Source organism: Poromitra crassiceps, assembly GCF_964638095.1.
Source record: "Poromitra crassiceps genome assembly, chromosome: 20".
Lineage (NCBI taxonomy): Eukaryota > Metazoa > Chordata > Actinopteri > Beryciformes > Melamphaidae > Poromitra > Poromitra crassiceps.
The window spans coordinates 11,026,024-11,040,827 of NC_139637.1; the positions used below are offsets into that span (position 1 = coordinate 11,026,024).

At 43.8% G+C, this 14,804-nt stretch overlaps 1 protein-coding gene across 1 annotated transcript; it reads right to left on the bottom strand.

Moving 5' to 3' along the window:
- Window positions 1-266: 266 nt before the first annotated feature.
- LOC310794697 (HORMA domain-containing protein 1-like) lies at window positions 267-13,441 on the bottom strand. Its single transcript, XM_083656704.1, has 11 exons — window positions 13,381-13,441; window positions 13,105-13,131; window positions 12,820-12,887; window positions 10,500-10,654; window positions 9,849-10,006; window positions 6,466-6,558; window positions 5,882-5,942; window positions 3,945-4,006; window positions 3,500-3,583; window positions 2,166-2,231; window positions 267-893 (listed from the first exon to the last, which is right to left on the bottom strand). The coding sequence occupies exons 2-11, from the start codon at window positions 13,129-13,131 to the stop codon at window positions 765-767; spliced, it is 903 nt and encodes a 300-aa protein (XP_083512830.1). The 5' UTR covers window positions 13,381-13,441; the 3' UTR covers window positions 267-764.
- Between the last annotated feature and the right edge of the window lie 1,363 nt (window positions 13,442-14,804).

The following is a 14,804-nucleotide window of genomic DNA, read 5'->3' on the forward strand; positions in this document are numbered from 1 at the left end:
TCATTAAAAGTCCAACAAGCTTCAAATGTAGGTGCGTAGATTCAAGTAATGTGTTGCTTCAACCAGCATTAAGATAATCCACAGACGAGAGGAAAGAAGTCCTTCTCAATGAGGTATCCTATCCAAAATACTGTATATTAGATTTTATAACAGGACTCATAAGACAATGAAGTACAAAGAATGTGTGTCCAATGCTTTGATCCCATCTTCCTCAGAAAGAACTCACTTCCTGGTATCTATTCACCCACATAACAAGTTATAACTACAATAAGAGGAAATACATCACATGACATACAACCATTAGTTGTGAAATTCCAAAATACTATTAATGCACGGTAGGGATCCAACTATGAAATTTGAAATGAAACCAAAATATTGCGGTATACAGTATTAATCCCCTTTTTATTAAACATACTATATGGCCCATCGAAAAAACAAAGTATTTTGCTTTGGAAAAAAATATTGCCTAACTGAACTGAAACTATGACGAGAACGTTGACACAAGGGTCCTCCATTATGAAGTGATTTGTAGTGGCATGCCGTGCATATTGCACAACATAATGTGGGCACAGTATTACAGGGAAAGCTTACTATCGTTGTGGCTTGATATTGTAAGATACCTTCAAACAAACCTTTAAACAATTGAGAACGCTAACAGTAAAACGATAGATATAAACAATACAACAGTCAGTCACACAACTTGTAATAAAAAAACAATCTAAATTGGTGTAGCAGTGCTGCTTTGTTGGCAGTGGCTTTGGAGGCTAGTAGCGTTCTTTGGGCTCGCTGACTTTGCGTTTCTTCTTGAGCGGGAGCTCCTGGGACAGGACGTCCTGGAAGAGGGGCTCCTGGGACACGAACTCCGGGCTGTTAGGGAACTCAAGCTTAGACATCTGAAAACAACAGAAGAAACAAAGCAGACACGTCACCACAGCGTGCCACAACTGACAGGCCGAGTCTGTCTCTGAGACACCGAGGTGATCAAAACGGACTAATCTGTCATACAAGCCAGATGTTCCAACTTCAAAATTCGTCCATTTTCCAGGCCTTAAAAGGACATAAAACAATATGGCAATAATCTGGCTTTCATGTTCACAGTGAACAACATCAAACAGACAAAACCAGATGCTACCGTCCGTGTGATCGTTGTGTCCTTAACTGTACTGCAGGGGAAAACAAAACAAATGCAAAAAAAAAAACGCTCCGTGCACTGTGTTTTGTGCACAATGAAAGCGCTCTCGACATGATTTCCAAAGCGTTCTTTTTTAAATAAACGCGTCGTATGTGCACAGCCCCTTAAACAGATTTTTGGAGCTAATTGATTTAAGCAGGTAGGCTGATCCAAGCTACAGCTCCAGAGTAGGTGAGCGTGCTTTTCCCAATTAGAGTCCTAAATCTAAGTGTGATGACATTGTGGTTGCTGGCCCTGGTCCTGTGGTTATGGGAGTCACAGCTTCAGCATGGCCACTCTGTCCTCCACCTTGAGCCAACCAAGAGATTTAAAATGTCGCGCATCAAGGTGAGTTCGAGGGGCAAGCTTCAGAACTACTCTGATGAGTTTGTTCTGTGCAGCTGTTGTGACAGTTTCTCCACATGATTAGTTGCCTGAAAAGAAGTGCTCGACACCCGCGCCTTTCTGAAAAGTTCCGATATTTTCAGATATATTTTGTATGGGAGCGCTGGAGCGGACGCACAGAAAAGCCGGAGTGCTCTGAAAAAAGACATTGGGCAAAGCGCACTTTCAGACAGCTCCATACACTCTCTACTCTTTGGAAACAACTGAAAAAAGACACTGGAGCAAAATAAGCTATAAGGACACACACCCCTAGTTGGCAAAAAGCTGAAATGTTCATCTTTCTGGCAAATGTAGGTAAAAGTCAGACTTGAAAGCAGCGTCCTCCTGTCTTGTTTGAGGTGAAAGACATATGATCAAATGTTTTGTGTCCTCTTGCCTGCACTCCACACCTTCTTAAACATCCAATTCAAGGACTTTCCAGGCCCAATTCCCTCAAATTCACAGAGCCATCATTTGAAACATGGATCAAGGTTCATTCCTAATATATAGACTAACAAAGAGGATCAACTCTTATTGTTTGCAGGCTGCATTTAGTCAATTAGGGACAGGAGGCTGGACTACATTAATGACAGCAGGATGAGTGCATCACCTTCTTGCCCTGGCTGATGGGGGTGGGCGATGGCTTCTTGCTGATCTTGGTGGTCAATTTCCTCTCCTGCGTGCACACAAAGTAACATAGATTCACGCGTGCGCGCGCACGCACGCACGCACACACACACACACACACACACACACACACACACACACACACACACACGCACGCACACACACACACACACACAGTAAATTCTAAGAACTGTCTTGAAGACAACATCAAATAACTGAAATGATTGTTTTTCTTTTTTACACCAGGTCAAATATAAATTGTGGGTTAGTTTTCTACTAAAAGAAAATGTGACAGTCCTCAAAACGTAGACTACGGTATATATTGCTGAAGTATTGTACTACAGTGATTTTTCACGCTTCTTCTCTACCTTTAACCACACTGGCTGTGTTAACATGCACAGACATACATGACTGAGATAAGTCCATCTTATACTGGATACTGCCATATTCAACACCTTTCACTTTGGCTTTTTGCAAACTCAAAGTCACAGAGCCTTACGAAAAGGTTCATGAAACCTTATGAAAGGTTCATGTAAACCAGGGGTGGGCAACTGGCTTCACTCACTCAGTGTGGGTCAATAAAAAACAAACAAAACAAAAAACAAGGCAGACATTTTTGGTTTGGGTAGGTAACCTAACCGAACCAAAAATGTCGGTTTTCTAACCTAACCGAAATCTGTGTTTTTATTTTACTGTACATCCCAGAACATGGCGCTAATGGCGTGAGCATTGTCCATCCACATACTGTTTAATGTTAGCATTTGAGCTAATGCTATTGTAACAAACTATATCCACCAGGATGCACATTGCACATGCAACATTACTAATCTGATTAATATCACATATTTGGGTGATTTACCCCATCAAATTGCTGTGGCGGGATGTTTTAAAGCTAGAGCAAAGTTTCTGGTGTCATCTGAATGGAAGAATGACTAAATTTTAATATGAAAAATATAATTGTTGTTGGTATAATAAACGTTGATTACCAGTCTTTTTCATCAAATTAGTAGCTATACAGTAATTGTGAGTGATGGTGTTACAGTAGGCTACTGGTGGAAGTGCACGGTCACAATCTGGCTCTCTGGTAGCAAGGATTTTTTTGTGGCCCTCTCTATCATCAAAGTTGCCTATCCCTGATGTAAACAGAAGAACCTGAATAAGAGCGTAAGAGCCGGTGTGGCCAATAGCCTGGTGCATGGAAACTTTTGGAAGCAATTAGCCAGTGTTTTCAGTGTGAAGGGCGTTCAAGCCCCCTAGCTGTAAGCAACAGTTTAAGCAGAGAATTGGCAGTTGTTGAGGTTTGGATGGTGAACTGACCGTGGTGGACCTGGTGACCCTTCCACTCCTGGTTCTCTTGAGGGTCACCTCTATGTCAGACGTGTTCTTCACCAGAGTGTCCATCTGAAAGGGGACAGACAGATGGCCGTAACTCCACCGACCAGAAGAGCACTTGAAGTGGCCCTTCTCTTTGTGTTTACACAGCGCTGACAGACTCTGCCTTTACCCACTGTGTTGGCTGCTGTTGGTCAACAATCTCCACTGTCATTTGTGTTTATTTGATAACACAGCTTTGTTCAAGATGTAATTCTATCCAATAAAGGCATTTTGAGATGTGTTATAGAGCTATATCTGACACCTGAAATTGATTTGGGTGAATAGGGCAAATGTCACAGTGTATCACTAAGAGGGGGTGGGGCGCTCTTCTCTGCTCCCACCAACAACACACATGCTCATTGTGTGTTGCTGCTAATGCCACACTAACCTGTGAGTTCACCATGACTTCTTCACACTCTATGTTCTCCTGGCAGATCATCTGGATCTCATCTGAACAGTCCATCCAATAAAAACAGCACAAAACACATTCAACCATAGTGACATTTATTTCAGTGATATTACCAATGTATACAAATGATATATTTTTATTGAGGGCTTGTTATGGCTTGCTACACTGTCATTGTCAAATCAGAAAAATGTAAAAGATCAGAATTGAGAAGATCAGCATAAAACAGCGCACCAAAGAAACAGCATTTTGAAGATGTCTTTAACTGAAGACTTAAACTGCTATATTTAACAGTATTTAAGACAGGGGTGCTCCAATCACATTTTTTTTTGCCACCGATCACCCATGAGAAATATCTGCCTGACCGATCACCGACTACAATTTCTTTTTTAAAGCAGCTATAGTCAATTATAAAACAAGTTTCCATTTTACATAATAGGCCTACATTTCATGCATCAAATTGAAAGTGCAGCACATTTTCTTGTGTAGGCTAAAGGAAACCGCCAACATGATTTCTTTGTGTGATATAACTGGAGCACAAGACTGTGTTGAGAGTAGAAACGGCTAGAAGAATGTTCTCCTTTATAGTTCAGTCCAGTTCCCTCAGTTCAGTTTATAAATGAACAAAAAAATTCCACTTCGGGATTTCCATGTTACCAGTTCAATGCATTCAAGTTCACTCAACAAAAATACTCCATTCCGGGATTTCCCTGTTATCCAAGAAAAATAACTTGGACCAATGCGACCCAAGGAAACTATTTTATAGATATATACACACTAAAGCTGCTAAAGCTAACCAAAGCTATTAACCAAAGCTTCGTCAAGTGGTCACCCGTCTATGCCAACGCACGGCTGGTGACATGCTGTTGTCAGTTCAGGTTAGTTCATTAGTTGGTTAGTCGATTACAAGATTAGAACAGCTGTCTGTCGGCTCCTCAATGGATTTCCTTGCGATGACGAGAGGATGAGGAGACATTTTGCCATGTTTAACATTATGAGGACGCACGCAAATTTGGATCAAACGCGGACTTAACACAGCGCAAATGCCTCTGTAGGCTGACTTAGTGGATGACTGGAGGTAACTTCTCCCCGCTTCTCCGGCTGATTTGTGTGACTCAAGACGCAAGGGGCGTGTTGACAGAGTCTGGTGCGGTGTGGAGGTGAGTAAAAAAACACAGACGGAAGAGGGTGTGATTTGCAACACAATGCTATAAACGATAGAGCATAATATGAAAGTGAAACGATAGACAAACATTTTCTATCATGAAAATGTTTTTTTTTTTTTTTTTTTGCGATTTGTCTCTCCCTGGAGCTCAAGGTCGCTCCCCGACCCGCTTCCTCAACTGCAGCCCGAATGTGAGCACTCGGCAATGGGCTTAGTTGCACTGGAATGCCGGGGGGATTCCTGGAGCTCAATAGTCAGTCACAGTCCCTGGGCTGGCAAATGCCCAATGACACGGCGCATGTGCGAGTAACGTCTCATGCTGGAGAGGGAGGCGGCATCTTTCAAATCTCAGGTTTGACAGACAGCTGAGAGCTCCTATAAGATTAATTAGGATTTATGACGGGATATGGTTGTAACATCATGAGCCCTAAGTGTACCGCCCACTTCAACTCCAGTCTCAGCAAACGGTAAAAACAGAGAAATGGCAATATTTAGGATTTGGGTTGAAAGTAATGTCTACAACGTTGATGCTTACAATTAGGCACATAAGACCCTAAATGACATAGTTGGAAGGTTTTGGTGCATTTTAATACTTTCTCAGGATCTTTAAGACATTTTAATACTTTCTCAGGATCTGAAGACACTTTTTTTCTTCCTTCAAAATTTTACGAAAGCTGCAAGGGTGATGAACACTTTACAGACTGAAAAAAGTGGGACTGAAGCATTTCTGAAAGTGAAGTGAAGGAAGACGTACCAGAGTCGTCCAGGTATGAGTTCTCATTGCGAGGCTTCTCCACGTCTTCAATCACATCACCCTAAAAGATGAAAACCATGTCAACAATGAGCACAACAACATGTCAACAATGACCACAACAACATGTCAACAATGACCACAACAACATGTCAACAATGACGACAACAACATGTCAACAGTGACGACAACAACATGACTCAACCGACCTAATATGTCTGACCTGGTCACATGACTGGTCACATGTCTGACCTGGTCACATGACTAAAGATGAAGCTGAAAACGGTCAAAATAGAGCGTACATGTACACTGATATTGATTTGTTTATGTGTGTGTTTTAGGTGGCTAAATTACATTTTAGTTCCTGGTTCCCTGAACTAGAGAGAGAGAGCTCTGGAGGCTGCTGCTTCAGAGTGCTGGGTCTCCATACACGGTGTGCTCAGCGTCCAGAACGCTTTACCTATTTCAGTTAGTGTATGGAACTAGCTGATAGGACCCCATTTCAAACAAACCCAACTATCCCTTTAAATGTATTTGACTGTAGATATATTAAAAGACGTAGATCCATGTCTAAGTTGTGTGCTGACCTGCATCACAGTGGCCCCCTCCTCCTCCTCCTCCTTCTCCTCCTCCTCCTCCACATCCCACTTGTCCCTGGAACACTCAGGCTCCTCCTCCACCTGCAGACGTTCACGAACACAGCTGTCAATCAAAATATAAAACCACCTCCCAGAAGCCTTGACTGTCATGAAGCGTGTTATTCACCGTCTTTTACTGGTCTTAACTCCAGAAAGGCCATTGGATGTTTGGGGCTCCAAGCAAAGGCCAAGAAAGTCAGTTATAAAGAGGGTCAATATAAGTATTACGTTTCTTTGTACACAGTCACTGTTTGAACTGAAAGTGGCTGTAGGATGAGTCATGGAAGGACATTTTCAAAGTTATTTCTGTTCTACAATTCAAACAGCAGTTAACTGAGAGCAGTTTGGCCTTTCTAGTGTTAATGAACCCAAATACCATTTGATTGTTTTCTCTTTCTATTGATTCCTGGCTGTTATGTTCATTTAGTCAGAGGTCAGGCTCAGCCATAGAGCAGCCAGTGGAGCATTAGTGTCTCTCTAAAGCAGTGGAACTCAAATGGGGGTCCGTGGCACTTTGCCAGGGGGGGGCGCGAAAGGTTTTCAGGAAAATAAAAATATAAACTTTTTTGTGTGTGCAAAAGCTTCATAGTTCAACGAAAATATTGTATGCTTTAAATCTAAAATGGTTTATGGATTATAGGGTTGTGCGATGTAATGAAAATACCCATCGTGATTGTTTTACAGTGAAACATCGTTTTGGACGATGGCATCGTCGCGGGTGGGGGTGGGGGGAATAATTAATGATTTATTAAGTCGCTGCGTTGCTGTAATTCCATTTGGCTAGCCGCTGCAATGCGTTCATTTTAACAACACAGGACAGCTAAGCTCTATGATACCAGCAGGCTTTGATAGCCTCTGCTCTGTGCTACAGCACAGAGCCAGGCGACTGAAGTGGGCAGTGGCTGTCACTACCAGCAATTTGAACGGCGCAAAACAAATAACGTTAACGTTACAGATCCTCACCAACGTGTGTGTGTTGAATTTAACTAGCTGGCAGAAAACTGACTGAATTACTGGCTGATATAACGTTAGATTCGCGTGGGCTTTTGAACCTAGAGAGAGTTTAGGATAAATGACTAGAGAAACGCAGCTGCTGTATCTAGTATGGAGCGAGTCCAACTTTCACTTTGGAAACAGGCGAGTTAAATTCACAGTTGAAGACTTGTACTCACTTTAGGTTGAAAACAGGAAAGAACGTGAAGTTTCTTCTTTGTCTTAAAAAGTTTTCACAACACAGCCGACTTCTCACATGCGGGGGACGCCCCGGCGACATTAAACAATCGCACCCAGTTCAGAGAAGCAGTGGAGCGGAGGAGGGGGGGGGGAGGGGGAGTGGAGGCTTTCCTGAACTGAACTGGGCGCGCTTGTTTAATGCCGCCGGCGCGTCCCCCGCGCGTCACGGTAAGTGGACTTGGCCTTTTTTATTATTAAAACGGCACAATTTTAATTCAAACCGATAAGTAATTACGATGATCCGATGTAGAAGGCTCAGAGGTCGATGGGGGGTCGGTCGATGCCATCGTCCATCGTGCCAACCCTAATGGATTACATTCTAATGTAACAAACCTATCAATTTAAAAGTCAAGCACGTTACCGTGGAAACAATTAAGCTTAGCCCAAAATCACAAATCAGAATGAGGGAGTCCCCGGTATATTTTCTATCTTGTAAGGGGTCCTTGGCTGAAAAACATTTGAGAACCTCTGCTCTAAAGGACACTTCAGCAGGTGGACGCGAGTTTCCCCCCCGACTATGGGCCCGGGACGTCCACGGCACGCCCCGTGCTCATTTGCCGTTGCAGCCACCAATCAAATGAGTTCAGGGTGTGGTCATCCCGGACCCATAGTGGCGGGGGAAATCTTGTAGGGGGGGGGGACGACAGTTGAAGTCACAGGGGATTGAACCTGAGACCTTCTGATGTCTCTAACCAGCTAGCCTCCCTGCTGCTGCCTTCAGTGAACATCCAAAGGTAGAACACTTCCCTGCTATTGCTACATACCATACCAAGCTTTTCCTGTTCCAGTTCTGTCCGTGGTTTTCTAAATGTTTCGAATGGCATGGCTTCACTTTACACGTTGCTCAGGCATCATAAGCACATGGTGATTTTATAATAACTAGGGATCTCGTGCGCTATGCTCGCTCAATTCCTAGGCTTTCGCCTGCTCACTGTGCGGCCTTGCCCGCAACTCGGCTGCTGTGTGGCCAATGAGACCAGCATCACTGATGATGTCATCAGTGGGATTTATGACATCACGGATGATGTCACAGTGGGATTTATGACATCACGGTGGGACAATCACAGTGGGACAGAGAAACAAACAAATAGAGCCCCAGCTCCCATTTATATACTGATGATAAAGTTGAACATTAGATGCTATAATAGACAGAATGAGGGGTGTAAATATATAGACAGTACAGGCAGTGCAGTGCGGCTGTACTGGGCTCTGTGGGGTAGAGTGGCCCATAGATCAATATTTTATGTATATAAAAGAGCCTAGTATATATAGATCCCTAGTATACCGTATATATATTTAACATTTATTTACCAGGGAGGACCATTGCGAGCACGCTCCAAGGACGCCCTGATTACAGTGTAATCACAATTGAAACAAGTAAAAAACAATTAAAATCAAGAATAAGATTGTGGCATATAAAACAATGAAACACTAAAATGATAAACAATACACAGTAAAATCATATAAAATCACTTCTATATAATAGATTATAGATAGATTATATATTCTATATACAATTGGGTATGTGGGCTTTGTTTTGTTTGTTTCAAGTTCTGTGTTCGGCCACAGCTATGCCGTTTTACGTGCGATCGGGCTGAAACCTTCAGGGTGTGTAAAGGGTGACCTGACGGAGCCGTATTTTTTAATTAGGCTAATTAGCTAATGATGTAATGTCACCAGTGATTATGTCAAAATTGATGTCATAAAGGCGCATACACATGCGCACACACAAGGAGGCATTGTGACAAGACTGATCAGTGATGTCATAGGGGGGCACACACACACTGATGATGTCATCAGTGATATCATAATGCGGCACACACACACAAGGAGGCATTGTGACATCACTGATGCATTAACATTTAGTGAGCAACACACACACCCGCACACGCCAATAGGGCAGGTGAGGTCACGCAGCAGCCGAGCCACGGGCGAGGCCACGCAGCGGCTGAGCCACGGGCGAGGCCACGCAGCGGCCTAGTATATATATAATCGGCTAATAATATCTCTTCTGAAGCCTCACAGCTCACTTGAAGGTAAGTTCAACCTTCTGTTTTCTCTTTCTATTTTCTCTCCCTCTGTCTTCTCCTGTCATTCACCTGCTCCATTCTGTGCTTCTCTGTGGTCATGTCCACCTTCACCCTGTGGAAGGCGGTGGACACCTCGCCCAGGGCCAGCTTCACCGGCTCCTTCTCAAACTCCATGCTGTAGCTGTCGCCCTCCTTGAAGCCCGGAGGCTGGTAGTCCTGAGGAGTGACTGGAGGACAGGCAGACGAGGGACACAGACAGAGGGACAGACAGTGCTGAGACCATTAGTCCATTAACCAATTAGTTAATTGTCAGAAAATGTATTGATTACAATTTGGATAATTGATTAATGATTTTTGGCTACAATGCTAACATTTCCTTGGTTTTATTCATCTATTTTAGGATCCCCATTAACTGCCAATTTCCTGGGGTACAATAATGGGGTACAGATAATCAATGATCAAATAAGAGAATGCTTAAAATGACAAAAGTGAAATGTGCCTGTATGGATGCCCGACCAAGCTGGAGGTAACACAGGGGTTTGAACCAGCAACCCTCGTGTAGGTGGGCAGGCAAACTACCGCTGCACTACCCGGGCGCACTAAAGAAATTACTCTTGAGTTATGCAATTAATGTATGCTACACTGCTGGAGATTCTAACTGTGATAAAGCTCTGTGTGTGTGTGTGTGTGTGTGTGTGTGTGTGTGTGTGTGTGTGTTACCATCGTCGTAGTAGGCCAGCTTCATGTTGAGGCAGACCTGTTCTGACAGAGGACCCAGGTTCTGCATCAGAGTGTAGAGCTTCCTCACCAGCAGGATGCTGGCCTTCTTGGTGTTCTCGCAGGCCATGGCCGACACCTTGTTGTTGTTGTTGTTGCTGAGATTGAAAATGGCCGGATGACAAGTCAACAGCGATCCCCAGCCCACTACTGCTGCTCAATGTGCCTGCTCTTTCAGTCCCTGTGCCAGGTATCCAACCCAGTGTTCATTTCCTAGACTAAAACTACCCTTTTTCACTGATGAAAACTAGACTAAAACTGACTAAAACAATGTTGTGATGACAGAAACTATGAGGAAATCTATTGACATTTTCGTGAACGAATAAAACCTAGACTAAATTGGGAAGAGATCCAATCAGAAGAGAAGAAGAACTTTACGAGTTAAATCTCTGTCTGTATTGCATGTTCAAACTTTAATACCATTCCATAATAACAGACTAATAGATCTTTCCAAAGAGTTTGCAAATTCCAGAGAAAATGTTACTAATGCATTACACTTTAACTAAGCCCGCTGGATTTTGGTCGACTAAATCTACCGTAGATTTAGTCCACTAGAATTTTATGATATTTAGTCAATTAAAACGACTAAAACTAAAACATTTATTTCAGATGACTAAAATATGACTCAAAACTAAATGGCATTTTAGTCAAAAGACCTGAAGACTGTGGTACACAGTTGATTTCACTACTATTGACAAAAATGTACTATTGTTGTAAGTGGCTTTGGATCAAAACGTCTGCTAAATGACATAATGCAATAATTGTAATGTCAAATGGTGAAAGTAGTTGGTGAATCCTGAGGTGAACCTGCTCCTCTGGATGACGTTGGACTAACAACGCACCAGCTCGGGTGGAGGGGCGGGGCCTATGCATGACTGGAACGGTCAAACTATGACGAATTGAATAACTTCACCTGTGAACAGTGAAGTGCTGTGCTAGCACAGTGCTGTTGGAACTAAGATGAACAAATATGTAATAATTCACGCGTTGATTCAGCCAATCACAGTTATCAATTAACTCGCTAATCCCTAGGAAGTGAATGTGCCAACTAAGGAGGTTCTGAATGACACGCCCGTCTTTGAATCACCACACCGCATGAACACACACACATGCTGAGTGGCACCATGGAATTTAGTCTCTGCATTTATCCCATGGAGGCATGTCCTTCCTCCATGGAGGCATGTCCTTCCTCCATGGAGGCATGTTCTTCCTCCATGGAGGCATGTTCTTCCTCCATGGAGGCATGTCCTTCCTCCATGGAGGCATGTCCTTCCTCCATGGAGGCATGTCCTTCCTCCATGGAGGCATGTCCTTCCTCCATGGAGGCATGTCCTTCCTCCATGGAGGCATGTCCTTCCTCCATGGAGGCATGTCCTTCCTCCATGGAGGCATGTCCTTCCTCCATGGAGGCATGTCCTTCCTCCATGGAGGCATGTCCTTCCTCCATTGAGGCATGTCCTTCCTCCATGGAGGCATGTCCTTCCTCCATGGAGGCATGTCCTTCCTCCATGGAGGCATGTCCTTCCTCCATGGAGGCATGTCCTTCCTCCATGGAGGCATGTCCTTCCTCCATGGAGGCATGTCCTTCCTCCATGGAGGCATGTCCTTCCTCCGGGGGGCAGCCAGGAGCAGTGGGCAGCTTTCAGTGTGCAGCGCCCGGGGACCATCTTCAGTTCTCCGTCGTCGCCGGTCAGGTGACGATCTTATTCTTCTGCATTATTTTTTTTTTTGGTGGGGGTCCATACCGATGTTGTATGGAGGAACCCCCAGGGGAGCACGGGGAGAACATTCAAACTCCACACAGAAAGGCCCTTTTGACGAGATAGCCCACCTAGGCACTGAGGACATGGGGGGGGGGTCACATCCACAGCGTCCCAGGCGGGAATCGAAACCCAGGACCTTCTAGCTGTGAGGCGAAAGCGCTACCACTGCTCCACCGTGCTGACTTCTACCATACTGCCAGCTGCTGCATGAGTACACACTGTATTTCCCTTATGGAAGGTTCTTACAACTCTGGGTGGCACACATAAACAACACGTGCCATAATCCCCATAAGCAGTGTGTGCACTGTTACAAATCAACACACACACACACACACACACACCCACACAGCAGCTTATAGAGGTGCTCCTGTCCTCAGCACCTCAAAAGTATGTTTTGTGCACTGATTTGAAGTAGACATTAAAAAATGTTTGCATAATCGTCATCCCACATGTTTCAATGAGTCAGTTAACTAACTGACTCCCAGCATAACAAATCCTACCTTTCAAAGGCCATCTGAGGTCCCTCTGCAGTGTATTCGATCTTAAACTGGTAAAACTCAGTCACTTTCTGGTGGTGGAGAGAGAGGAAAGAGAGAGAGAAAGAGAGAGAGAGAGAGAGAGAGAGACACATCTGTAAACACATAGCAACATGGAGCCCAGCTGATCGGGTGTTAGAGAGAGAGAGAGAGAGAGAGAGAGAGAGAGAGAGAGATCTGTAAACAGATAGCAACATGGATCGGGTGTTAAAACATCAACAACTGCAAAGGACTAGACTTGCAAATTACCTGGGGGTTTTCTGCATCAGTGTACATCTAGAAAGGGATAAAATGAATCCAACATCAGCACTGGATATTTTGGGATTTCCTTAAAGAGCAAAGGCTGCCCCACAATAATCTGCAAGATTGTCAAAAGTACTGTGGATATCCATCAGGTCAAAATCTTTTGAAATCCATTTCCACTGTTACTTACTTGGTCAGCTCCTCACAAAGTGAATATGACTGTCACACATCATCCCATAAACACCAAACAATGCGTTTGTCAATAGGTACCAAGATACTCACAGACAAAATGACTGTCCGCAGCTGGTGGAAAAACAAGTTGGATCAGTTACATGAGCAAAAGTGTCAATGAGGATGTGCTTTGGCAGTTGAGTGTATTTCTGACTTTTAGGAGTGGTCTCTAACTTGATCATGACGCACCACCAAGCTGACATGACACATCTCAAAGCAGGAGGTGACTTACATACTTCTTTTCAATGGCATCAAAGCATCCGTGCATCCTGGAAGGATGAAATCAACACAGCCAGTTAACATGTTCTCTAACATCTTCTTACAACTGAACTATGAAAAATGACTTCTTCACCTTTAGATAGTTATATGTATCATAATACATTACAAATATTTATTGTACATTTATATCAATATCCTCTTGGAGTGGAATGGATCCCAGTACCTAGGATTTATCTAATGTCAAAAACCCAGATTTCAGAACTAACATTGAGTTCTTCCGAGTCACTTTCCATGTTTGTTCCGGTCCAATCCGCCCACTTTTTGAGTCCCTGTCCCCCAACATCCTGTTTGAACTAGAGCTATGTTCCATTACAGAAACAAGACCATCAAAAGGCCATTCCCCGGTCACTTTAAACAGTGGCTATGCCCCTTAAGTGTCCAACTGTACTGGAGTTATTTACCACTGAACAATCTGATTGGCACCAGGACAATTGCGCCCCTCCTTAAGGATCATCACTTTCTGATCTGTGGAAGAGGAAAACAAATATAAGCCTCTCGTTAGCAAATCATGATTTGAAATGGCAAATGAGATGAAACATCAAGACAGCTAGTATCACTTCATCACAATAGGAAATTAACAGCAGCCAAATGTTGTTCAATCTTTGGCTGTGGCTGATCAGTTTGGCTACCAGCCACTGGCAAGAAACGGACTCTTGTTTGTACTGTAGGGCTGGGCGATTAATCAAATTTTAATTATGATTACGATTTGGGCTGTCCACGATTATGAAAACAAGATAATCGACATACAACAATTTTGCGGCTCTTGTCACTCTCGTTCTGTCTTGTGTTGTAAATCAAGCGCACCCCTTCCTTTGCTCGGCCCCTCCCCCAAAGCCCAAAGCACACCGTTTCGTTTCAGCTCGAGTTGTGAATGACTGTCATGTGAACAGAGAGCCACGGCACGTTTTTCCTCCCCGGCTATTTCCTTGGTAGCACAAGAATAAGATGACAGAAGTCACAGAAAGAGAGCCGCTGGTCGAGAAGAGAGGTGAAACAACGTATGTGGGGTGGAAACACTATGGTTTCGCCGAGTTTAAAGGTCCACACATCAAGAGCGATGCGAATATACAGCACGGAATTGCGATGCGAGTTTTGACGCACCTGTCAATCACAGCCACAGACTTGGAACAAACAGTGCAAGATATGCGCGGTCGTGGCTGAACCCCGCAACACGACCTCTCCCTCTTTGTTTAATC